This window comes from Protopterus annectens, chromosome 5.part0 (assembly GCF_019279795.1).
Source record: "Protopterus annectens isolate FY-2018-M chromosome 5.part0, PAN1.0, whole genome shotgun sequence".
Lineage (NCBI taxonomy): Eukaryota > Metazoa > Chordata > Ceratodontiformes > Protopteridae > Protopterus > Protopterus annectens.
In genome coordinates this window covers 1,136,687,827-1,136,714,894 of record NC_056735.1, presented here as the reverse complement: position 1 = coordinate 1,136,714,894, position 27,068 = coordinate 1,136,687,827, and the positions used below count along the sequence as shown (strand labels likewise).

General features: G+C 41.3%; 1 protein-coding gene across 1 annotated transcript in view; it reads right to left on the bottom strand.

Annotated features, from left to right (window-relative positions):
• The window catches only part of LOC122801555 (E3 SUMO-protein ligase RanBP2-like), a 2,328,503-nt gene that overhangs the window by 22,092 nt on the left and 2,279,343 nt on the right, over window positions 1-27,068 (bottom strand). The window contains exon 21 of the mRNA XM_044070992.1: window positions 4,207-4,480. Within this exon, the coding sequence (XP_043926927.1) occupies window positions 4,207-4,480 (274 nt within the window). The remainder of the gene's footprint in view (window positions 1-4,206; window positions 4,481-27,068) is intronic.

Sequence of the window (27,068 nt, the reverse complement as noted above, 5' to 3'; positions counted from 1 at the left end):
TAGGTCCCCCTGATACATCCTCAGTTTTGCAAATCAAGTTCCAGCCCTCATCCATAAATATTCCCTGATGAAAGCTAATTGTTTTTCCCAAAGCTACATAACACGTCAGTGTAATCTTCCTTCCTTGCCAATGGCCTTTTACTGCTACATATCTACCATCATCTTTTTTCCATTTTTATATGACTTGTACCCTAAATCAGTATTACTAGTCTTTTTCTTTGCCCTTGATATAATGCTGAAGGTCCATCCTAAAATCCTTTTTTTTTTCAAATTCACGTGTTCATTTACATTCAAAAGTGTTTCCTTTAACAAGGCTATCTGCACCCTACATTTCTTAACATAGTTCAATACTCTCTATTTTTTTTATTTTGTTTACTGGCATTTGTTTACCGGGTATAATCCCTGGGCCATTAAGAGCCCATTTTCAATGCAGTCCCAGGGAGAAAAGTGCCAGAAATACAACTACATAGAACAATAATGAACAATTACAGAAACTCCACAAAGTAAGTATATGAATATAAGATGATTTCTGGAATGTAGAGGTGGTCAGGACTTAAGTTGGATGTTTGGTACCTTTGCAGATTGTGATAAAGAGAAATACTTAAGTAAGGAAATTTTAAAATATACAATACTTTGGTCGGATTCAAGTGTTAATGGAAGAGCATTCCAGGTTCTGGTTACCGAGGAAGAGTATAGAAGATGGCCCCTCAGGTAGGTCAACTTTGTGTACCTGCAGAGGAAGTTTATTTTTGTTATCTAAGAGACCTTTTGGGTAGGTAGTTGGTGAATAGTGAGGCAAGGGCAGGAAATACTGAAGGTCTGTATACTACTTTATGTGCAGCTGTTAATTGCAAGTAGGACAGAGTGTGTGGTAGTTCCTGGCAGTTAAGAGTGTGTTAATCTTTACAGTGGTGGATGGAATATAAAGCATTAGCAGCAAATCTAGTTGACATTGTCGTAACAGATTTCAAACTTTGATATTAGGGTATATAGTAAAATTAGTGAGTAATGGGGTACTACAGGTGAGATAGGAAAGTAGATATGTGGTAGAAAGTATTTTTTTACTCGAAGGCCTAGGGAAGTGTTTGCGCCTATACAGAATGCCTATTTTTTGGTGAGTTTTGTTAATGTTGTGCTGAAGGTGTAGGTCAAATTGTAAGTGTTCATCTATTATTATTCCTAGTAATTTAATGTAGGAAACAACTTCAATTACCATTTTGCTCTGACAGACAGCATCATAAATTGGGCTTTAAGAGGGGTTTTATTTTTTCTTAGGGGTGAATAGAAATACCTTAGTTTTGTTTGGATTAAGTAATGACTAAGCCAGTTTTCTATGGAAGTAAAGGTGAGTTAAGTAATATGTTGGAAGTTGGATATGGAGTCAGCAGAACAAGTGATAGTAAAATCGTCTGCAGAATGAATAAGAGAGCCCTGACTGAATGGAGAGTGTAAATTATTAATAAATATACTAAATAAGAAGGGCCCTAATTTAGAGCCTTGGGGAACACTGGTAGGGCTGAGGAGATAAGGAGAGAGAGAGAGAGAGTGGAGTTCCATGTAACTGCCTGTTGTCTGTCTGACAGATAGCTTGAGAACCAGTTAAGAGAAGAGGACAGCCCAATTTGAGAGTGTTGATTTTGAAGTAGTGGATGAGAAAAATGTATCAAAAGCCTTTGAAAGGTCTAGAAATTGGGAAGAAAGTTTTGCCAGTCTCTCTAGCTTTGTTGACTATGTCCATGAAAGAAATCAAAGTGGTCACTATGCCGTGACCCGGTCTAAAGCCATGTTGTGTAGGTGATAGAATTTGGTTATTAATGAGAAAGTCAAGAAGTTGAACTTGTATACATTTCTCTACAAACTTGGAGATGGGAGAAAGAACAGCAATAAGATGGTAGTTGGAGAGATCTGTGGCGTTGCTGCCTTTGTGGAGGGGTAGAATAAATGCAATTGTCCAGGTTTTTGGGAAAAGGGATTTGAGAATGGACGTGTTTATAAGTATACTGATAGAGTAAGCAATTGTATCAGCAGCAAGTCTTAGATATTCTGTGGGTAGATCATCAGCTGCATTACAACTAGTTTAGAGTGAGGAGTAATCTTTGTATGGTAGCAGTGGGAACGGGTTTAAGAGTGAAAGAAAGTGTTAGATAGGTAGTAAATTCAGAAGAATTGAGAAAGGATGAGGAGGGAGAATATTTGGTGAGGTGGGATGGTGTTGATAGTTCAGCAGAAGTAGAGACTGTGCCAGAGTGATGTTGGGGGAAGCTGGTTGTGATATCTGATATAGTGTTGGTGAAATGGAAGTTAAAAGAGATTGGCTATTTCTGGGTAACTTATCAAAGCCTTCGATTGGTGTTTGTGCCTGGGTTTAGAAGTGAAAAATTGGATGTCTAGATTTTTGGGGGTTATTCTTATTATTGGATTGGAATTTTAGGTAATATTCTTTTTTGCCTTTGGTTACTTGTTTTTTTAACTTGATTGCGGAGCTGCCTGAATTTCTGCAAGTCAGGCTGATTTTTGTTTTTTAGCCACTGTTGCCAGATTTTGTTCTGTTTTGCATTAATTCTTTTGTTGGTTTAGTTAACCATGGGGCATAGTTAGATTTTATTATTTTCATTTGGAAGGGGGGGTGCAAGTCTGTTTAGAGTTTCTAGGAATAAAGTATTTTGTCTGCATATGTAAGGCCACTTACATTCTATGATATGGACAGAGCAGTTATAACAGAAAACCATTACTCCCACCTTACACATAACAGCTCTTTTGAACATTTAGTTTAAAAGTTTGGCTTACATGTACACATGGTTTGGCAGGCTGAACTCTTACACACTGCCTTTTCACATCTCTACTTCAACTTGCGTTTCATTTTTCAAGATTTTTTTCTTCAATGAAAACACACAAAAATACCTAAATATATTTTCAGAGTTGCAGCATCCACTTTTACTTACACTGTTTAATGGGTTAGTCTAACTGGGCCTAACACACGCAACTATGTACATTTTCAACAAGTGAAGTTTAACCCTCCAGATAGGCATAATTGCCTCAAATTGATGGCTGCACCCACATGCATAACCTAATCTACAATTAAAGTTATCCATGCTAAAGCACCCATTAAAACATGTGCTCCCACTTAATCTGATTGCTATCTGTTCTTCTGTTATCTCTATTCCCCTGAGCTAGTGACATGTATGACTAAATGTAGTGCAACAGACACCCCAAAGCAAGTACTAAATAATGGTTACATAAGTGTACCTTGCTTCATGGCTCCCTCAACTTCCATTAACTTATTTTAGTAGTTAGCATATTTTCTTGACACACTACCAGCAAAATTAAATTTGTCCAGATGCATTTTATAAGATTGCTCAGTGCTTCATTTGATAAGAGAAATGAAATATTGTTTAACACCATTAACTGAAATTAGAGTCAGTTCGCATAATACTGAAAGCAAAATTCTGATACCCGAAAACATCCCAGTTATGTGACAGAGAGAAGCACTGGCTATGACCCATGTTCTACTAGTTGACCAGTTGAGGGAAGAGAAGGACGGATGTTCAGGAATAGGAATAACGATGATAACAGTTTGGCCACCCTGGCTGGAGGGATTGGTAGCCTGACTGACATTTCTTCACATGCAAACAAGCGGCTCACAGACAATGAAATCAGAACTACAAATGAGGACATGGACTTGTTAACAATCCTGTGATGGCAGCCCTCAATTGCACATGGGCAAGAGGTCTCATATGCAGAGGCAAAGCACAGCAAACCCTTATAATGAGACAAGTAGCCATATCAGTAAAGTGTTGGCGTTACAGCCTTAAATAGAAATACCTTCATTGCTGGCATTACCAAATGCAAGCAAGGGAACAAACCCCACCACTCAGCTATTGCTGCATGTTAACAAATCATCCCAAACAGTGGGAAAAACTGATGGTCTCCGATAGGAAGGTAGTAGTGGGTGGCAAACAGAGGGAAATATAACCTTGAAAAAAAATATTTATCTTGAAAAAAAAATGTACTGAAAGGGTGCCTGAACTTTATTCAATCTTTCTAAATATCTTTTCCCCAAACAAAACAAATCAGTATAATAATGTTGCTTAGGGCTTCTGCATATTGCTAGGTAGCAGACACTGTTAATCCGATGTGATGAGACTAATTAAATGCATAGAAGAAATGAGGAAAGCAATGTTGCAAGTTGAAAGAATGGTAACTCACCAGCATAATCTGTTGCACTCCAGACAAAAGCATTATTTGATGTATTCAAGGGCTTCAGTTCCATTTTGGTTGTAATAAGATGGTTAGCGCACACTTTCAAAACTTGGTCTCGTCTCATTACAACACGATAGCATCTCTTTTGTGAATGAAACAGTATTTTGAGATCTCCAACACCACGTTCTTTCCAAGATGAGCTCTCTCTATCCCAACGGTAAAGCTTTGCTCTCTCCTTAAAAATAATCTCTTCATCTTCCTCACCTGATCGCACTTCAACCTTTAACAAGATTTATGAGAACTGATTAATCTAAATACACTTTAATAGCACATTTGAACATGTTACTGTCCATTATGTAAAATTCCTGGAATGACAAAGGCCAGGTCACATTGGAAAACCTCAGTGTAGGATACTTGTACATTCAGTCTTTTGAAAATAAATAGAAAAATCTTAGTCCACTTCACATGCATAACTGCACAAAGTATATGCAACAAAGATGAGCACAGTACAAAAAAATCTGGAAAATACAATAATTAAGTTTTTTTTTTTTTTCATACCTGGTTGCAAAATTATCCATTCATTAAACCTTCTGCGGCATTTTCCTTTAAAGGTGTGTATGGCTAGGCATCATGTCCCCTGTGACTGCTTACCTTGGTAGTTTCCCTATGTTCCTAAAGGATACGCTTTTTTAGCTTTCACATCACGTTATACCAGTGATGTATTGGTACTATTTGCATTTGACTTGAGAAAACATTTGATGTGAAAGCTAAAGCTCAATACCAGTAATGTTATTAAAGTTATCCCGTGTTTATCTTCAGCCAAGTTGTTTACTTTTGGTGCAGTGAGGATTTATCAGGCTAGATATTTGCCTACTTGAGTGGTTTGTTCTTTTGTTTTCCTAAAGGACAGCTGCAAAAATGTCAGGTTTTTCCTTTTTACAAAGTACTCCCACTCTCCTTAATCCAACACCAAGACTGCCAAATATAAAGAAATATCTCTCGCTTTTTTCTGTCTGTAACTAAAACCTGTAGTCTCTCTGTACATTATTCTGACTGCAAATTGAATGATACTTCTGTATACTACATTAGCAGCCAATCACTCTGGAAAGTGGCAAGTAATGAATTTATACTATACCTGACACTTGCAGATTTAACAAAGGTTTTCAATTCTAAAAGGATTAATTGAAAAAGTGCACAGGCAAAAACTGCTGTGATTTCTTGAAGACGGACAGTGCAGTGGTGCAGCAGTAGCGTTGTCGCCTCACAGCAAGAGGTTCTCCAGTTCGATTCTCGGCTGGGGTGCCTTCTGTGTGGAGTCCGCATGTCCTCCCTGCGTTCGTGTGGGTTCCCTCCGGGTACTCTGGTTTCCTCCCACGTTACAAAGACATGCACTTGCAGTATTTCTCCCCGGGGCTTCAGCTGAAAATTGGCTTTGTTCCAAGTCGGACTTTCCCAGTTAACAAATGTAAAATAAAATAACACTAAAGCAATGATCAACAAGGCTCTTGACACCACAGCTTAAAAGGAGTTCAAAAATGCAACTTCACTAACAAGCTCCTTCTAGCACAGTACATACAGAAATGGAGGGGACAGCAGTGAGTGGCCAATGCCAGCTCACCCATCCAGGAAGAGCTGCCTAAGCATGCTGCAATAGCAACATTACGAATCTGATGAGCTCTGCAATGTAGGTCGTATACCACTTGGTAACAAGATTGTGCATGCACCTCCTTCAGGAAGTGACAGATAAGCTTGCAAAGCTGACGTAGGATGGGAGAGGATTAGGGTACAACTCCCTTGCAGCAGTATGCGGATGCATAGCATCCTCAATATCCTTACTGGCTCTTGAAATGGGTTGGGTTCAGCCCGGTGGAAGCTGCAGTGGGTCTGGCAGAACATGTCAAAGAAGAGAGGAGCTGGTGGCAGCTGATGGACACAGCTGCTGGGAGAGGAAGCATAAAAGATTCATAACAAATCACTGACATGGAGTCCCTTACAGCAACATGGCTATGCTCCAAAAAACACGAAAAAGGAGACATTGAGTGGATATATGGGGAACCTTCCCCTTCCTCAAAGTCCGTGTCTGTAGTGACGACATACAGCATTATGGATAGTGGGAGGAGCTTGAGGCCTGGATCCAAAGTCTTGTAAATGTTGCAGAGTTGGATCCAAGGATCGGATCCTAGAGTCATTTTGAGGAAGAATGAAAAGGACATCATCAAAGAGTATTATTACGGAACAAAAACAGCACAAAAAAAATCTCCTAAAGTTATATCAGATATAAAAAGGAGAGTTTTAACTAATGCTTTAGCAAAACATGTAGAGAACATGAGTACAGAGCATAAAGTTAAATTCAGAATTTTACAAGTAATATCTAGGAACAAAAATGGTGGAGATACGGTGAATAAAACAGAATTGAATGAGTACAGATGGATAAATTACTTTACGGTTGACCATCCCCCAGGTCTGAATAGTACTGTGAGCTTAAAAACCCATATTGAAAAATAGGCATAACAACATTTAAAAATTATTTACAGATAATGTGGCAAAGAATTGTTTTTTATGTTTTATGTACTTATGCCTTGTATTTTACATGAGAAGCACATTTTACTTATAAATAAGATGCATTTTTGCTAAGCATATATATTTTTATGTGGCCATTTTAATAGCTTTAATAAGCTCAGAACGTTAACTGGCTGCTTTTAGGTATTTAAACTCAGAAATACTGTGTTTTTAGATACTGATGAAGAGTTTTACTTGAAAGCTTTGTTGTGTAATAAAGACAACTGTGGTGGACTTTCATCTGTTTTTGCTTTTTTATAATGGTATTATATTATGCATTTCTTGGCAAGGGGTTTTAAGCCATGGCTTTGGTACCAGTCACTTGGCTGTATTAGCCCCACTAATAAGAGGTTTGCATCTTGTTTGGGGGGGGGGGGTCTATGACTATGCTCAGTTTGCAATCTGCAAACCTGGTCAGCCAGAGGCCATCGACATTGGCCTTGAATTACGAGAAATAGATGGCAAAGAACAAGGCCAGCATGGAGCCCCGAGGGACTCCAGTGGTGACTAGCCTCTTTGTGGAGGTGGTCTCACCAATCATAACTTCTTGGGTCTTATCAGTGAGATAGGTTTGGCACATTATATAGGGGTTTATGCCCATTTCCTTAAGTTTGTGAACAATGCCAGAGTGGGGTATTCTTATCAAATGCTTTAGCCAGGTCAAGACAGGCAGTATGCACAGTTTTTACCCTTACCCACTGCCTTGGTGACTTTCTCAAAGAAACCCACCAGATTCAGCAGGCATGACCTTTCCTTGATAAAGCTAAATTGGGATGGATCCAGGTAGTCTCCTATGTCTTTGCAGATCATTTCCACAATAATTCTTTCCATAGCTTTGCATACAAGATTAGTTAGACTAATGTGGGCTGTAGTTTCCAGAATCTGTTGATGACTCACCCTTATGAAGAGGGATGACTGCTACAGTCACCTATTTTTGTGGCAAGAAGCCTGTTTTGAGATTATAGCTAAACAGCAACTCCAGTGGCCTTGAAAGGTCCTATTTTACAGGCATCCCAGATATTACTGGGGTCCACTGAGGCTGTGCTTTTTTGGCATTCACAAGCACAGTGATGGCATGGTCTCTAATTACAGTTGGAGTGGTTATGTTTGAAGGTATATGGGGTGGCTGGGGGTGAATAGGGGCTAAAGTTGGAAATGAGTATGTAGGCCAACAGATTCCATGAGGCACCATTAACCATCAGGCTAGGACACTACTGTGCACTACCTTTGAGGTTTCTGACACAGCTGAAGGCAGCATTTTGGCTGTCTTTTGCCTGGTAGGCTATCTTGACCTCAAAATTGTCTTTATTGGACTTAATTAGCCCACAGTTGCCCATTTAATTTGAACAGAGAGCTCTTATCTTTATGGGAGTTGTACTACTAGATATTAGCTATAATTTTGTTTTGTTTTTTTGGTATAACCTGTTTAACCTGGGATGCTACTAGGGTGGTATGTTCTTGGAAGTACTTTTGAGCTTATGTCTGGTGGGTCCAGCAGCCTCTATGCAGACACTGACATGGTTGTAGTGAGTTTTTGAACAGTCCTGTACAGGATGCTGTGTTCTCTGAGTTTGGAAGTGCACTGACTTTTGACAAGCTACTGCTAAATAAGAGGTAGTTTTTGTCTTAGAATACTTTGTTAATGGGTTTACTGGAGTTACAGAGTTGATTTTGAAGACAGCTTTATTGTGTGACTAGGGAGAATGTGACATGGGGGGGGGGGGGGCTGCAGTATTCTCCCATGTTTATTAGTATGAGGTCCAGTATGTTGGAAACTCTAGTGGAAATATGCACTACCTTGTGTTTACATTTACAAAGTCCATAAATGTCTGTACCTTCAGATTTTAGGCAGCGTAGTATTACCAGTCTACAGAGGACACACAAAGACATACTCGGAGGCTCTGAACAAAAATCTACCAAAACAGCAGAGGCCACCTAAGCAGACACCCAAACAACCACCACCTCAGAACACAGCACCTGCAACACATAGACCTCACAGTCAGAGTGTCAAACAGTCACAGCCCTTAAGGCCAAACACAATGCCAGACACACTAGTCATTGGTGACTCCATAGTCAGACACACTGACGTTCCGCTCACCAGACTGAGTAAGGAGAAGGTCACAGTAAGCTGCCTGTCGGGCGCTAGAATCCGCCACATAACGCAAGCACTCAGGTCTCTCAACAGCAGGTACAAATATGACTCAGTCATTGTCCATGCTGGTGTGAACGACCTGAGACGTACCTCCTTGGACTACATGAAAAGAGACATTGAGGAGCTCTCTGATTATGTAGCCCAGGCAGGTATGACCCTGACCTTGAGCAGTATCCTACCTTCACCAAGAATGATGCCACAATACAGAGATAAGATGATCAGCTTTAACAATTGGCTTAACCACTGGTGTCATTCAAAGGGGATCCAGTGTCTGTCTGCCTGGGATGACATGCTGGACAAGCCACGCTGCTTCGCAAGGGACGGCTTGCACCTGTCACCCTGGGATTCGGATACTGGCAAAGGCTCTTGCCACCCCCATAGTGCCTTTTTAGGCAAGGCTCAAATTCTAAACCTACCACCCTAGAACACAAAAAGAAAAAAACTAAGGGTAATGCTGCTCAATGCCAGAAGTCTAAATCTCAAAATGCACGCACTCGAGGCCCTTCTCAATATGGAGAACATCGATGTCTGTGCTGTGACAGAAACCTGGTTCAAGGCTCCTGAGAGCACCCCAGCACTATCAGGTTTTACCTCATATCATGCGTTCCGCCCCAAAATCCAGACAATACCAAGAAAGGAGGGGTATCCATATTCATCAAGGACACCCACACCTCAAGACTGGTGGCAACGCACGATGCATCGGAGACCATCCAGGTGCAATTAACCATAGGCAAGACTGCTCTGCAAATTGTAGCATGTTACAGGCCACCCTCACAAACTCAGGAACCTCACATGGCCTTCCTGAAAACACTAGAGGGATAAATGTATCACCAAACACCATCATACTAGGTGACTTCAATTACCCTAATATAGACTGGGAACACTACTCAAGCCCAAACACCCTAGCCCAAAAGTTCCTGGAATTCATAAACTCAAATGCCATGGAACAACTAGTCACCATCCCCACAAGAGGAGATAACATACTTGATCTCATCATCACGAACATGGGAGCACAATGTTCAACACCGGAAGTATACCCCTCACTGGTGAGATCAGATCACAAACTAATCTCGCTGGAGGTCCTCATCCCACCCACACCTGAAATAAAAAAGACCACAGTAAAAAACTTCTCGAAGCCGACTTCACACTTCTAAAGACTAGTGTGGTCTCCTTTAAGGCCCCGAGGCGGAAAACAGTACTCAAGCCGCTGAATCACTCACAAATGCCTTCTACCAGCACCTGCAGGACTGCATGGATAAGGCAATCCCAAGCAAAACAAAGACTCTCTGTACCAAAGGCAAGCGTCCACTCTGGTGGACCCCAGCCATAAACAAACTCTACAACAAAAGGAGAAAGCTACTACAAGATAGAGCAAAATCCTTAAAAGGTAAGACACCCTTGATCACTATAAGTAAAAAAACTAAGAGCTCTCATAAAATCATCCAAAGCAAATTTTGAGAGAAAAATAGCTAAAGACTCAAAAGACAATCATAAGGCATTCTTTAGCTATGTTAGAAACCTGGGAGGAAACTCCCAGATATGCTCAGAACTAGTCAAAAATGATGTGAAGATTACTGATCCTACAGACATTGCCAACATACTGGCTGACAGGTTCAGTGCAAACTTCTCCCCCCCCCAAAAGGAGAGATACTTATACCAAACGATTGCAGCCCCCAAACATTTCCAACGCCCAAGTTAAAACTGCTCTCTCCAAAGCAAAAACACAGCATCCATGGGACCCGACGGTGTCCCCGGCTGTGTGCTCCACGAACTCAATGAGGAATTAAACCCACAACTAGGACAGCTATTTAATCAAAGTCTTACCTCTGGATATGTACCCAGGAGTGGCGCACTGCAACTGTGGTCCCACTTCACAAAGGCGGTGCTTCCACCGACCCTGGAAATTACCGCCTATTAGCTTGACAAGCCTTATCTGCAAAGCCATGGAGAGGATCATAATGGACCTCATAAATAAAGACATAGGGAATTTGCAGACCTTGGATCCAACCCAGTTTGGCTTTGTCAAAGGCAGATCATGCCTTTTAAACTTGGTTGACTTTTTGAAACAGTCACCAAAGCCATTGATGAGGGAAAGGCAGTCCATACAGCCTACCTGGATCTGGCGAAGGCCTTCGATACAATACCTCACTCGGGTATCATTGAAAAACTCAGCAGCTTAAATGTTAACCCATACATCACAAGATGGGTTGCAAACTGGCTGAGTGACAGAACCCACAGGGTCAGAGTTGCTGGCGCCATGTCAGACTCAAAGCCTGTCACAAGTGGGGTCCCACAGGGCTCAGTCCTGGGCCCACTCTTGTTTGGCATCTACTTTTCCAAAGTACAAGCAAACACAGGAGGGTTATGGCTGACAAAGTTTGCAGATGACTGCAAACTGGGAGCCATAGTAGAAAACACATCTGACACAGATATCCTTCAGAAGGGTCTCACAGAAACGGATAACTGGTGCCAGAGCCATGGCCTAAAGTTAAATGCCAAAAAATGCATAGTCATACCCTTCGGGAAAAACAAGGTTACCCCTAGCTACCAAATAGGTGGCAATCCACTGAGCACAGAAGAAGTTATCAGGGACTTGGGGACCCAGGTTGATTGTAGTCTGTCATTCGACACCCATGTAGCTAAAGTAGTTAGGAAGACCTTCTACATTGCCCACCTTATCATGAAGGGATTCTCATCTAGATCAAGGGAGGTCATGGTCTCCCTTTACTCATCACTCATCAGACCAATGATTGAGTACAATGCCCAATTCGGAATGTATCTGACCCGACACTTGCAGCAGCTGGAGAGACCACAAAAGTTCCTCACCAAAAGGATAAAGGGTCTCAAAAATCTGTCCTATGCTGCCCGACTGAAAGAACTCCAGCTCTATTCAGTCGCCACCGCTTGCTCAGAGGTGACCTTTGCCTAACATACAAGGCCATGTCAAACCCAGATTTGATGAATATGCTTCACCTCAAAAATCTAGATCCACCAGAGCCACAAGGGCGGGAGACTTAAACCTCGACACGGCTATTAATAGGACGTGCTGGAGGGATAGATTCATCACCCAAAGACTCCCTATGCTGTGGAACAAAATCCCGGTATATGTGAGGCAGAGCACCTCGCTGGCCTTGTTCAAGAGAAATCTTGACCAATGGATGGGAGATCGCAAATATACCCCAGGGATTACCTCAGTGTCACTGCTCGACAGAGGCACAGCAAAATAATGGGTATAGTTCCCCATACTTAAGGGGTGGCGTAAGCCACAAAACGATGGGCTAGGCTTGTAAATGCCCTCGAGCAGATAGCCTAGTATGAACCTATGAACCTATGAACTAATTAAAGTCTCTCATGAACAAGGTGTTAGGTTGGATGGGGAGAGTCTAAGCATGTGCTATGAATTACATAAGAAAATGACCTATAGCTATATGATTATTTATGGTGACTTGCACATGGAAAAACTCTAGCGAGTCATCTTGTTTAACCAACCTAGAGATTTGTTCGTTATTGAGGTATACAGAAACACCTCCACCTTTAGTCCCAGTCTGTGAAGCTACTGGTTTAAAAGTGTGGAAGGCACTGACACCTTGCACTGCCAGAGTACTCTCAGCAGCTTTAGACCATGTCTCAGTAACTGCATAATTGTCTACATTTTCCAGAGTGATTACAGCTTGGAGGGATTGTAGTTTTTTTGTTTAGGCTCCTGGCACTGAGCAGCAACACCTTGAGGTACAGCAGAGTTGATTTTGCTATGTCAGGTTTGTCAATGTGGCATTGCTTATAAAAGGCTTTATGTTGAGGAGAGTTTTAGCCAATACTTGAAAGCCTAGAGGGGGACAGATGCAGACCATCCTTGGCAAAGTAATGTGGTTTGTTAACCAAGTCTTCCCATGCTGATAAATACTGGCTCTCCTTATATCAAAATATAACAGCTTTTAAAGCAGTTCATTATTCAGAATAACACTTTCTGCCCACTCTGTCTGTTAGCACTGCATGTTCTAAAAGCTTTCAACAGCTTTGAAAACTGGTAAGACAAGACTTCATGCTTCTACACTTTTTTGATAACTGGTAGTATATGCAGCAGACAGAACTTTGCAGATTACACAAAATTATGACTAGTTCTCACTGATTATAAGCCTTATTATGTGTTCTCAAAATGGATGCCAAGATTCACCTAGAGAGTGAATTTCTTGGCACCTATGTCTCAAACATGTAAGCTTGTTATGATCAGGTCTCTCTCTCATCACAATCCTCCACTTAACTCTCAAAGGGCAGCTGAAGCTCTTTTTGACTAAAGCTAGCTTTGTACCACTCTTGCAGAGTTAAAAACTATACAGTTAGCATTTCACATGTCACCATATGTCAAAGACATCACAGCCCTGCAAGCTGCATTTTTATTCATTATTTGACTGCTCAACAATTAACGCACAATGTAACCAAATGATCTGGTCATCTTAGTGTGTACAATCACTGGAGTCCCACAAACTTCTAATACTTATTCACAGGTCATGTGAAGCCTAAATGGGCTTCATGACACCGAGAAGGAAAATATGGTGCCGTGCAACATCTGGAGTGCAACTGTAGAGTCAATTTAAGTTATCACCATTTTGTTTGTCTACAACTGCAGTTCTGTTTTACCAAAATGGGTAAAGGAAACTCATTGCTGGTTTGATTCAATACTACTATGCAATACATTTTAGCAGCTCTCACTCAGCTAAATTTTCAATGTCAGACTTCTATAATGTAGGTGTTTTTGCCAAACTTGTGAAAAGTAATCAGCTTCAAAACTTTTGAGAAAGTGATACACATTCAGTAAAATGCTCAGATACAGATTGTTCTTGTTTCTAATTCTGCTTCACAAGAATGTTTGGTTGGTGTCTTTCAGTATATTTAATAGCTGTTCCCTCAATCAAACTGCTAATTGTCTTTTTGCAGTCAAGTGCAACCTCAGTAAACCATCTGAAATGCATTGTCTGTAACAGTAAGGGAAATTATGGCAGTTCTATAACTTTTTTTTTGGGTGGGTAAAAAAGCAGATTTAAAATTTAACTTAGATGGATCACCACACCATTTTTACAAGTTTTTAGTTTTTAGTTTACATAATATAATCTGTTGGGAATACTTGATTTACTGTTAAATGGCTAGAATATATTCAGTAGCAAAACAATATATGATCATCTGAATTGCTTTTTTTTGGGATAATCTAAATTATAGTGGAGACCGATAAATCCTGCTCTTAGTACAACCACAAGTTCTACCTCACAGTTCTGAATGAATACTCAGCAAGAGGTAGTCGATATGATCCACACTAAGTGACTGAATTTGTTTTGCAGCAGACTTCCATGATTTTGGCTTGACTTTTTTAGTGCCAGATTTGTTTTGTAGAACAGTACACTACTGCTCGATTTTGGTTGCATCTTTCTTTAGCAACGCCGATGCATCACAGTCTGTCAAACATTTAAATTCTGATAATTTGGTTGTACCATAAAGTACCCTATTCCAGTTTTATCTTTTATAAGTATTTTTTGACTGGAGATGAAGAACTGTTCATTTTCTCCCCACTAGTAGAAAATATATACAACTGAAAAACTGGTTAAAGCTAATCACCACAACAGTGGTCTCCAACCTGGGTCAAATGATTACACAACTATATCAAAACACTATGCATAAACCCCACAGCCCTCCCTTTCCTTTATGACGAGAATTTTTAAAAAATCTTAAAATACACCCAATCATTAAACATAAAAACACTATCATACAAAAGATTTTCAAATCATTAAATCTATATTATGCATTCACTTCCCTACAACCAATCCACCTTAACCCCAATCGTAAAAATGAATAACATTATGATTAACCTAACAATTATCCCCTCCTCAAGAAACTAACCATCTGTGATACATTTCCCTTCAAGAACAATACTATCACTGAAATGAGAACACAATTAAAGCTCTCTAAAAGCTATACAGTCATTTTAAGCCAAATTCGAGACTTTAGCCGATATATCATAGACAATCCTGATATCAATGCAAATGACATTCAAACCTGTAAAACCATATGGAACCTCCTATACGCAAACAAAAAAATGCCAACTCCTACAAACTTACTCTATCAATCAAAATGGAAAAAGAAGTTATTTATTCTAGTTACTGGAAGGAAATCTATCCTTCAATCACAAACAAAATCTGAAGCAATCTAGCTTACCTCCAAACTTATTCCCCCCTTAAAAAGCTTAAATAAACACAGATCATGATACTTCTTAATGCCTATCTTACTCCAATCACTAAATAAAATATACCCAACCACCTCTCCATCCTGCTCCTACTGTGATAATCACAAGGCTGATCTACTCCACATCTTCTGGAGCTGCAAGTGCACCTACAAGCTATGGTGCTCACTGAAAAGTCCAACTAGAAAAAATGGGTTAAGAAAAATCAACCTTATCTTGGAAGCTAGCTCTCCTACACATCACCCCCGCTGGCATGACTAAACTACAAACATGTATATTAATAACACTTGTTTGTTGTTGTTTTTCTTTCGGATTTTCCCGCTTAGGGGTCGCCACAGCGGAACTCCAGTCCGCTAATGATTGGCAGTCGATTTTTATGGTGACGAGGTGCCATCCCGACACCCACCCTTCAACGAAGGCACGCCCATTCATGCATGTCTTTCGAACGCCACTCAACCGCAGGGAGGACATGCAGACTCCAGACAGAAGGTGTTCCAGCCAAGAATCGAACAGGAGAATCTCTTGCTGTGAGGGGCAACGCTACCGCTGCGCCACCGCGTTTCATTAATTATTTACATTACATTGGAAGGATAGAGCATCACTCACCTGGGAGGGTTAAAAAACAATTAGCTACCAAACACCTACTAGCTCACAAATATTTAACCTACACTCAGAAACAGACACCCACTTTACAGAATTTTGGAAATCCCTTTTTGAACATTTTCTAGTTAGAAGTTGACATATATAATTAATGATGGACTGTGGCATATGTGTAAATAGTTCTCACTATTTTACTTTTATGTTTTATTTAGCAATGTATTCACTGGTCATATTGTTACCTATCAATTATTATGTTCACTGTACCTGTTTTCATAAAAAAAGAAATAAAGATTATACGCACAAAAAAAGAAAAATTGGTTAAAGCTTACAAAACAGATCTCATACCCAACAGGTAGCGCTTTAAAATCAGTTTTAAGAAATTCTGAACTAGGTAAAGGAGTCTCTTCATCCTTCTACTCTCCTTCTACCAATGTTGGCTACTGAATTAAAGAGGATTGTTATAGTCAAATCCAGTTAGACCACAGATTCTGAGGAGCAAGGTCCAAGGCGGGCTACAGCCATTAAGCAGAAAGTGGAGACACTGGTTCATCAAGTGAAATATATCATGGTCTCATCAGAAAGGACAACTGTGAAAATTTCAAACAAAGCTATTTCTGAAAAAATGGTAAAACTGGTGTTACAAACTAATACAAACTGGAACAATCCTGGTTTCAATGGGACAGTAAGTGTAAGAAACTGCAAGGAAGGTGGCTCAGGCAGAAAATAGCTACAATACTACCCGTTTTTCTGGACATCTGGACTTAAAACTTGAGCTACAAAGCAAATTCAACAGCTAATTACTTACATAAAAAAGCAAGACACTTCAAGATTACTATTTTTTTTTCTATTTTTACTTACAGCTAGTATACAGGGGACAGGGCAAATAAATGGTAGTCTCATGTTATTGCAAAATGTAAAATTTCCACAAAAATTGTTTGCGTTTATAAAAACAGGAAGGAACTCCACTGAAGGGTAAAAGCAATCAGTTATATGGCTCTTCCCAATGATAGTGCAATCAACCAATTTACCACTGGCCATTTTTTTCAGAGAATCGTCTTGAAACTGCTGTTTTTGGCTAATTCTGCTGCTCTTTTGAAACAAGTGCTTATATCCCTCAAAAAATAGTTCAACATTCTCCATGAAATTAAGGAATGCAAAAATGGCATAATCTAAAAAAAGCCATAAAGTGGGCTGTTACCCTCAAAATGCATCAGGATGAAACAATAAGATAGAGAGGTTATCTAAATAACGTCACTCTAGACTAGTGAGTTTTATTACGGACAACCTGCTGACACAGAAGTGCATAACAGCACTACTTCACTTTGTAACTATACAAGACGCACACAATGAATGAGAAATTTAGCAAAACTGGGATTCTACTTGAGATACTTGTAGCAAGAAGTGCTGTTTGCATGTCAAAACAATGCATTTTTCCATGCAGTAGAAATGGCCTGGGAAACAGTTATATGCTGACAAACACTGCCCTTCTTTCAAAAATAAGAAAAAGTTATGTCTTACCATAACGTTCCATCTGTGTTGCTGATCTTCACATATCCTTGACAGTGGGTTAGGTTCCGAACCTTGAAACCGACTCAGCCGTTATTCCAGCTCGCGCCTTCCAAAACCTCTCGAGCTCAGCTCTACCCATAATGCTCCTAGCCAAATTATCTCAGATTAAGTTTGCATAAAAAAGTGACAGATAACCATATGTAGAGAAAAAGGAGAGGCAACTTAACAGAATCTAGTGAAGAGAAGCCATATCCCACAGGAAATCTGATCCACCACAAAACTTATGGGGGGGGGGGTATGTCAGGGATATGTGAAGACTGACAACACAGATGGAACATTACGGTAAGACATAACTTCTTTATATGATGCTGTCAATCTTCACATATTCCTTGACAGTGGGACAGAATCCCCAGCAATCTTGGGAGGTCTCATGGAAGAATATTCCTGAGGACTACTGAGCTGAAGGAAGCCCTTCCCCAGAGACCAGATCCAATTTGCAATGAGTAATAAATGTTATGTGGAGACGCCCATGTAGCCCCTACACAAATATCGTCTGAGGAGACCCTAGAGTGAAAAACTGCAGATGCAGCTACTGCTCTGGTGGAGTGTGCCTTAACAGGCCTTTGTTGCAGTATATCCCTGCTGTTATAGACAAATGTAATACAGTCCTTTAGCCACTTAGCCAGAGTAACATTGGAAACATATTTCCCTTTTGCCAATGAAGAAAAGGAAACAATTGCTCTGATTTTCTGAGTTATTTTGTCCTGTGCAAATAGATGCAGGTAATATTCGCTTTTGTTAGAGAAATTTGGAAGAATGCCGGAAGCTGGACAGTCTGGTTCAGATTGGTTTCGGAAACTACTTTAGGCAGAAATGAAGTGCTATTTCTCAAAGAAACCCTGTTTTTATGAAAGATTATACAAGGAGGATTACAGGATAAATCTTGAAGCTCTGCAATTCTCCTGGCTGAGTTGGTGGCTACCAGAAACAAGGGTTTTCCAAAACAGGGATTTTAGCTCACATCTGTCCAAAGGTTCACAGAGGGAATAAACTAGAGACTGAAAAACTAAATTTAGGTCCCAAGGCACCGAAGGTTCCTTATATGGAAGTCTGATCATCATAGATCCATTCAAAAAGGCTCTGCAAAGCTTATGGGACATTAAGGACGAGCCATTCAGGCCACAGTGAAAACTGGAGATGGCAGCCAGATGCACTTGAATGGTAGACATTGAGGCTCCTGCTTCAAAAATTGATGCCAAGAACTCTAGAACCTTACTGACTGGAGCTGAATATTATTAAACAAGACATCCACATGGAAAATTTGTGCCATTTGCTAAGGTACAAATTTCTTGTCAAGGGTTTGCGACTAGCAATAACAATTCTTTGAGCTGGTGAACTCAGAGAAAACTACCTGGCAATCATGGGAATTGGAGAAGCCACGCAGTGAGCTTGAGGATGTATAGATTCAGGTGAACTAAGCAGTCCAGATGGGATAATAGGTCCATAGTTGGATCCAGACTCATAGGTTTCCAAATTAGGTGAGGCCAAAGAAAGAGAAACCAAGTTATGTTGACGCCAGAATGGAGCAATGAGAATTACCTTGTTCTTTGACCTGATGGCTTTCTTTAGAAATTGGGATATGACTGAGTGGAATCTGTGGTCACGATGGCTTGGGGTTGAGGGGGAAGAAAGGACCAACCCATCAAGATCTTACTGGAGTGAAACCACCATTGTAAATCCTGCTTGCATCGCTTGGTAATGTTGATCAAGCGAAATACTGGCTGGTACAACACGGACCACTGTGATGCTAGAAGCCACTGAAGGATTCGCATGTGACAGCTCACTAATGGGACTACAGTGATCGAAGCTGCCATCGCCTCTAAGACTTGAAGGAGGAGCCTTGCTGGTACTTTGCTGTTGCAGACAATCTGGCTAACTTGAGATTTTATTCTTTGCAGCCTTTCTATGGGCAGGGATGCGACACTCGTGATCATGTTTAGACATGCCCTGCTGAACTCTAATTGTTGGCATGGCCCCAACTTTGACTTTTTGTATTTTACAGTAATGCCTAAAATAGAGCAGAGCTGAAGAGTGTGGTCTCAAGCCTTCTCGAGAAGATGCCTGGTGGGAGCGGTATGGAGCTAGTCATCTAGATATGGAAACACACCAAATTCTTGCAGTCTGACATGAGGTGCAACCACTGCCATGCATTTGGTGAACACCCTGAGAGCTGTGGTGAGACCAAAGGGCAGTGCCCTGAATGAATGCGCGACCGACTCCCAGCCGTAAGCGCAGGAATCTTCTGGATCATTTGTCCATTTTTATATGGTATCCTGAAGATCTAGAGAGCACATCCAATCATATTTTCTCAGAAAGGGAAGAAAAGACTGAACTGTGAACATCTGAAATTTGGTTTGCTGAACTGATTTGTTCAAGCCTACCGAGATCCAAGATTGGTCTCCAGTCCCCAGTTGTCTTTGGCACTAAAGAAACTTGAGTAAATTCTGGATCCTATCTGGTCTGGTAGGACTGTTTGGATGACTCTCTTGTCGAGCAGTTTTTGAATTTCTAAGAGTGCTGCTTCCCTGTGACTGGGTGGAACATCTGGCATTTTGGCTGTAAACTTTGGCTGCGCTAAAAGGGAATACTGTATCCTTTGATTATAATCCTCTGTACTCAGAGGTCCCTTGTTATACTTAGCCAGGCATGCTGGTGCAGGGACAATGTCCCCCTGACTGCCTCCAGAAGATGGCAATTGGGCTTCCCTTCAGGAAAGCTGATAGGAGTTCACAGAGAAAGAATCTCTGGTACCCTGATTCTTGTTGGCCACCTCTGTCTCTTCCTCGGTGTCTTCCATTATTACTTTCTCCTCAGCTCCGGGAGAAGTCATTGCCACACGAGTCTTGGAAAGGCCCGTTAGACTTTTTGAACCATAGCCTCCCACTCTGCTGGTTCCTGAAATAAGGCCGCTGGGGAGTGGAAAAGCATACGGCTACTGCAGAAAGAGTCTCCATCTTTCTCACATCTGGTTAGTCTCTCTAACTTTGGGACCAGAGATGTTCCATCAAATGTGGCATTGATGAAGACTTAAATGGCTCCTCGAATTCACATAAGTGCATCCAGTTGTGTCTCCTTATGGGTACACCTGAACCTATAGCTCTAGTCATCCCTTCAGCTGCATGAGCAATTGGCCTCATGGACAAGTTGGAGATCAGTTCAAGGGTGGCGAGCTAAGAAGTCACTTTGTCTCGAACACTCTCAGCTACTGCTTCTGACAGAGTAACTGACAGTTCTTTAATCAGATCCCTCTGCAACCTGATAAAGTGCACCATGTAATTCAAGGACGTAAGGGATATGGGTCGATGAAGCGTATGCCTGCTTCCCAAATCTATCCATAGTCCTAGATTCCTTATTAGAAGGATGGATAGTGGGACTTTTGTCAGCAAGTTCCTTCTTAGTTGCTGCCGCTACCACCATGGTGTCTACTGGAATTCCCTTAGCCCAGTGGTGTTGATCCATAGGGGCTGACAATATGCAGTCTGGTCTTTTAGGGATCAGCTTGATAGAACTGAGCAACTTCCATGCCTGCTGAGCAATCAGTTTAATGAGATCATCAGTGGGTGGAGAAACCCAAGAGGTGGAGGGATGTGCATGAAAGGCCTCAAGGTATATGGATTCCTCTAAGGAAGGTTGGAGGGAAGCCCAGCCAACCCTCTGTTTCAGGATCTCTAGTATTTCCCCAAAGGAATCATCAGGGAGAGGCTTGGGGGAACCTTCCCCTTCACTGAAATCAGTATCTTCCATGAAAGACTCTTCAGAGAAGTCCAAGTGCTTCCTCTTGCACTTTCTCTTCACAGGAACCTCTTCAGTGGGATTCTCCATATCTGAAGAGGACATAACCACAGTGGTTAGATCCTGAGCCTTCTGTGCCCTCTGTCCCAGGGAAGAGGCTGGAGGAAGCTTCGGTCGAAGGGAAAAGGCCAGATATCTGGTTCAGTGGGGTAGGCAACTACTGACTGCCAACAATGAACAACGCTCTCTCCATGGTCTGGAAAGCAGGAACTCTTCCCCCCCCCCCTCCTAGAGAGATGGAAGCCCAGAACCAAAAAACAGACTCCTTTGGAACCATGGTCCCACCCTCAATGGGGAAGCCTCCTCAGAGTCCAAAACTGAACTTACAAATTCAGACGCACAGAGGGGCATGGAAGGCACCGAAAAGGCTGAAAATACAATCCCCCTGGAACCTGCAATGAAGCTATGGCCCCGGGAGGTTTCCGGATCTGACGCACTTGAAGAACTCCGGTTAGCCATAGGTTCCAGAGGAGCTCTGACCAGCACCAAAGCACTCGAAGTTGGGACAGTCGACACCAGGAACTCCAAAGTTTCATTGGGAGTCAGAAGAAAGTACAGTTGTGTACACTTACCATAAATGTAGATGTTCGAGTGTATTCACTGTTGCAGTCATCACATTTGGGTTATCTACTTGCAGTAGCCCTCAGTTGGCCTGATTAACAAAGTCTTGGGTCCTGCGTCGGTTACTGTCCCTTCTGTGACGTCATGTCGTCAGGGGTATAAAACATACAGCCGACGCCATTACATCAGTTTTTCTTGCCCCAGATGTCAGGTGCCCCCTAATGGGAAGCAATTAAATCTATAAATATATAAGGTTATACCTCTAACAAAAAAGCAAATACACCAAAAAGCTTTTGAGCATAGTAAAGAAGAGTAGAGGTATAGTCAAAAGAAGTAAGGGGGCTGGAGGGAGGGAGGGTAACCAGGACTGCATCTAACATCTACATCTATAGTAAGTGTACACAACAGTACTATGTTCTTAGTGTTTCACTGTTACAGTCATCACATTTGGGTAGATTCCCAAAGCTAAGGATGGGAGGAGGAATTTAGATAGCATTAGGACCAGCTATAAAGTACTGCAAAACTGCAGTGGCAAAGCCAGTTCTGGATTTAGAGAAAATTGGCAGATGGTAATGCTTGGTGAAAGTATGTACAGAACTCCAGCTAGCAGCTTCTAGGATGTCCCGGGTAGGGACGCCTCTGAGAAGGGCTGTAGAGGCAGATGCAGCCCTGGTTCAGTGGGGTCTGATCCCCTGTGGGATAAGTTTTCCATGGTGCTTGTAGCAGAAATTAATGCAATGGCCTATCCATTTGGAAATAGTTTGCTTTGAAATAGCCTTCCCCCTCTGCCCCTGCAGCAAATGCCATCAGCAATTGTTCAGATTTCCTTTGAGGTTTAGTCCTGTCCAAGTAGACCCTAAGTTGTCTGTGCACATCTGAGTGCAGTATCCATTCCCCTTTGTTCTGTGGATTAGGAAAGAAGGTTGGCAAATGAATGGACTGATTAAGGGTCACACTTGATACCACCTTGGGCATAAAAGAGGGATTGGTCCTGAGGGACACCATGTCTGCATGAAAGATGATGAAAAGCTCCACTGCCATAAGGGCCTGTAATACCCTTCTTGCTGAAGTGATTACTAAAAGGAAAGCTGTTTTCCAAGAAAGGAATTTTAAGTCTGCAGTAGCAGCTGGCACGAAAAGAGGAAGAGTGAGTTTCTCAAATACAAAATTAAGGTCCCAAGGCTGGGGTTGGAGCTCTCCTGGGCGGTCGTACATTTTTGGCTCCTCTGAGGAACTGCTTGAGCAGTGAATGACAGAAGAGGGGAGGTCCTGTGTTATAATTTGCTGAAATGGCGGATGCGTGAATTTTGATGGAGGAGAAAGACAGGCCCTTGTGAAGCATCTCAGTTAAGTATTGTAAAATCTGAGGTAAATTGGACACTGCTGTGCTCATCCCTTGAGATTGGTTCCAGGCACAGAATCCTTTCCATTTTTCAGCATAAGATTTTCTAGTACTAGGCCTCCTTGCCTCTAAAATGATGTCCATCACTGGTTTACTGAGGGATGGTAAAGGAGAGATTAGGTAATTAGCCAGGCTGCTAGGTTCAATGTTAGAAGCTGAGGGTGCAGAATCCGGTTCTCCTGCTGAGACAATACGGTAGGAGTCTGAGGCAGGTGCCATGGGGCCAACAGTGACACTGCACAAGAGGGGGTACCCAGTGTTGACATGGCCAGTCTGGTGCAATCAAAATTGTCCTTGGTCTGTGTCTGTCTTGTTTGATCTTTAGTAGTACTTTGGAGAGGAGAGGCAGAGGATGAAAGGCATAAACTGAAAGTTTTTTCCAGCTGAAGGACAGAGCATCCACTTTTCAAGCTTGTGTGTGTGGAGTCCTTGTGCAAAATTTGTCCAATTGATAGGTCTGGGGGGAGTCAAACAGGTCTATATCTGGGCTCCCCTATTTGCTTGTCAACATGTTGAAAATCCTTGGTTCCAGTTTCCACTCATTTGGGTCCATGAATTTCTGCTTAGTTCGTCTGCCAGTGTATTTAGTTTTTGCCTGAATTAGACAATTGTCCAGGTATGGGTATATTTGAATATTTCTTTGCCTGCAAAATACAACAACTGGAGCTAGGCACTTTGTGAATACCCTGGGCACAGTAGATAAGGGGCAGTGCAGAGAACGGATAGTGCATGTAGCCTGCTTTGAAGCGTAGGTATTTTTTTGCAAGATTCCCTGATTGGGATGTGCAGCTATGCTTCCTTTAAATCTAGTGTTGCCAACAAGGTGTCTTTGCCTAGCATAGGGAGCAACTGGTGAAGAGACAGCATCTTGAATCTTGGAATCACCAGAAAGGTGTTTAGAGTAGAGAGGTCCAGGATAGGACGCCATGAATTGTCTTTTCTAGGTACCAGGAAAAGCCTAGAGTAGAAACCTTGTCCCTTTTCCTCTTCTGGTACCAAATGAATAGCCCCCATGCTTAAGAAAGACAGTACTTGCTTTTGGGCCTCTGCCCATTGATTTGGGGGTATATCTGGCCACCCGCTTGGTGATAGTAATGTGTGGAAGTGAAATCTGTATCCCTGGGACACTATATTTAAAACCCATTTGTCCTGGGTAATGAGTTCCCAGTTCTTTACATGAAGAGCAATCTTTCCCCCCCAAGGGGGCAGTCAGTTGAGAAGTGCTTGGAAGTTTTAAAAGGAAGTCATTGAGACAGTTTACCATAGGGGGAGTATTATTACTCCCAGATTTGGAAGTGGAGGCTCCCCACTGCTTAGTCCTGTGCGTACCCTGGGACTGAAGCCTGGGAGCTCTGCTGGATCTGGGTTTGGACTGAGGTGGTCTGGAAGAGGCAGGAAAGGACCAATTCTTGGAAGGCCAATACCTACTAAACCTTGGAGGTTGTACTTGTAAAAAATCTTTAACAGTTTGCATAGATTTAGCTTTTTTCTCCAACTTTTTAAGAACTACTTCTGCCTTGTTGCCAAACAGGTGGTCCTTACTTAAGGGAGCATCCAGTATTTTCGCTTTAACATGATCTGGCAAGGATTGCTCCTTAAGCCAAGCATGCCTTCTAAGTACAGACCCAGTCACAGCAGCCCTGCAAGATGCCTCTAGTGAATCAAAACCACATTGCAAAGTATGTTTTCCAACTTGTTCAGCTGAGTGCAGTAAATCCTGTAAATCCTTACTTTCCGCACAATCAGGAATCAACATCATTTTCTATTCAACTAGCCATGTGGCACAAAGGAAAATTCCAATGGAAAGAAGGCAGAGGGAAAGCATTCCATCTCATTCAGAGACCGATGTTAAAAAAAAAAAAGCACAGAGACATGCATGAATGTTGTGAAAGACTACATATGCAAAGACTCTTAACATGAGAGACGAAAGGGATTGACAGATTGCTTTCATTAATATTTTCATAAATTTAGGCTTTTTCGCCTTTTCTTGGACTGTTTAATTTATAAGTAACTAATGTCCAATAATGCTACAAGTTGAAATGAATGTTTTGGAGGGGGTGGGGGAGAAGGATTCGACCAACACTATTAAAAAGGAAGTAATCTTGAAGGAAAATAAAAGTATCATTGACATATTCTCTCTGAAGGGGTTAGTAAAGTCATCATTCTATCCGGCAAAGTCAGAGGAAAAGATTCTTGAAATTAAGAATGAGCAAACAATGAGAATTGCTGTTACTGTTACAAAAAGTAATGCAAAAACAAGCTGGGAGTATGGTTATGCTGGGGGAGATCAGGAAAGGCTTGAAAGGAAGCTTAACATTAAATTAACAGTTTTAAACAAAATAAAATGAATCTATTATGTTAAAAGTGGATGGAGTAAAGAGAAAATCAGTTTTCTACTTCAGCTTGGCTACTATTTATATTTTACAAGCAGAGTACAATACGAGTGCTGGGTTGTCTTTAGCAAGAAAAAGGCAATGGGACTGCTCAGAAAGGCAAGGTGAAAGAAAGAAACGCAATTGCTAAGGTGAGTTAACTTGTAAAGTACTTCCCCGCAGTTCCAGTCATCTAAAATGAGCCATACAGGACATGCCAACTGATGTGGCCTTCTATAATTTCTTTTAAACACCTTTATTAAATTATTACTTAAGACATGAGCTTGTGCATACATTAATTTAAAAACCCTATTAATATTCATTTATGTGCATTACACATTGTATATGTTTTTTTACAACTCTCAACTTGTACACCACTGCATAAACTGTTCAGTTCCTGCCTTTCCTTAAACTCCTTCTCCTAAATATTATTTTGCATGCACTGTTCACACACATTACGTTTCTAGCTATTTTGCCACTTCCCTTTTCTAAATATCCCAATTCAGTTGTTTTGCCTGTTTTTACATTTTTATACTTCAAATACAGCTGGTTTTGATTTCCATCTTCTAGTGATTGCTTTTTTGGCATATAACTGAATTAAACTTAAGGCCTTACAGTGTCTAGGCAATTCAGATCCAGTGACCCAGCTCAAAAGAATAATTTCCTTAGCAGAAACCTTTTGCTCCCACAATACGTCTGACACATGTATTCTGTATTTTTAAAATCTGCCAGCTCATTACACTCCCAAAAACATGTTCCCAATCGTCTCTATTCCCATCACACCACCACCACCATTTGCTACCTACATGAGGAAAAATTCTTTGGAGTCTGCCTGGGGTATAAAATACCTATGCAGACACGTACAAGTAAAAATCTTATACCTTCTGGACTTTGTTACATACATGAGAGCCACACACATGTCCTCCCATTGTTCCCTTGTAAATTACTTTTCCAGTATCTCTTCCCTCCAGTCTTTTCTAACCTCTTTTGATTTGTTCTTAAAGTTATCATGCAATATTTTATACGCCCTACTAATCATTCCATTTTTTTCACAGCAGCTTCTGTTCTTAATGCAAATAAAAACTATACCAGAGCATGTCCTTCATTTAGGAAACCCAACCCCTTTCCTTTTTTTCCTTGCCTACATTCTGATATCAGTCCTTGGCAGGGAAAGTCTAACTTGCAGTCCAAACCTTTTCTTGGCCTCATCCCATTCTATTACCCCCTCCCTCTCTAGTTATTTGCTACCACCTTTCCTCCATTAAATTTCAGCCCCCTCTTGCCTATTTTTAGTACACCTACTTGCAGTAATCCCTACTTCCTCCATTCCTGGGTTTCCTTAGTACTTAGAATACTTTCTGCACTCTGCATGGTTATTTTCAAGGATCTGCATCCAAAATCCCACTTTGTACTTATTTCTTTAACTCCCCCACCCCCACTTGATCACCCCTCCCCTTCCCATTTTGAATTATAACCGCCTGGTTGTGTTACATAAGCCTTAACTGTTTAGCTCTAAAACAGCCATTAAAAGCAGGTAATCCTAAACTACCTTGTTCTATTAGGAGGGGCAGCTTATTCCACTTAACCCTTGTCCTCTTCTCTCTCCCAAACATATTTCTTCAACTCTTTGTC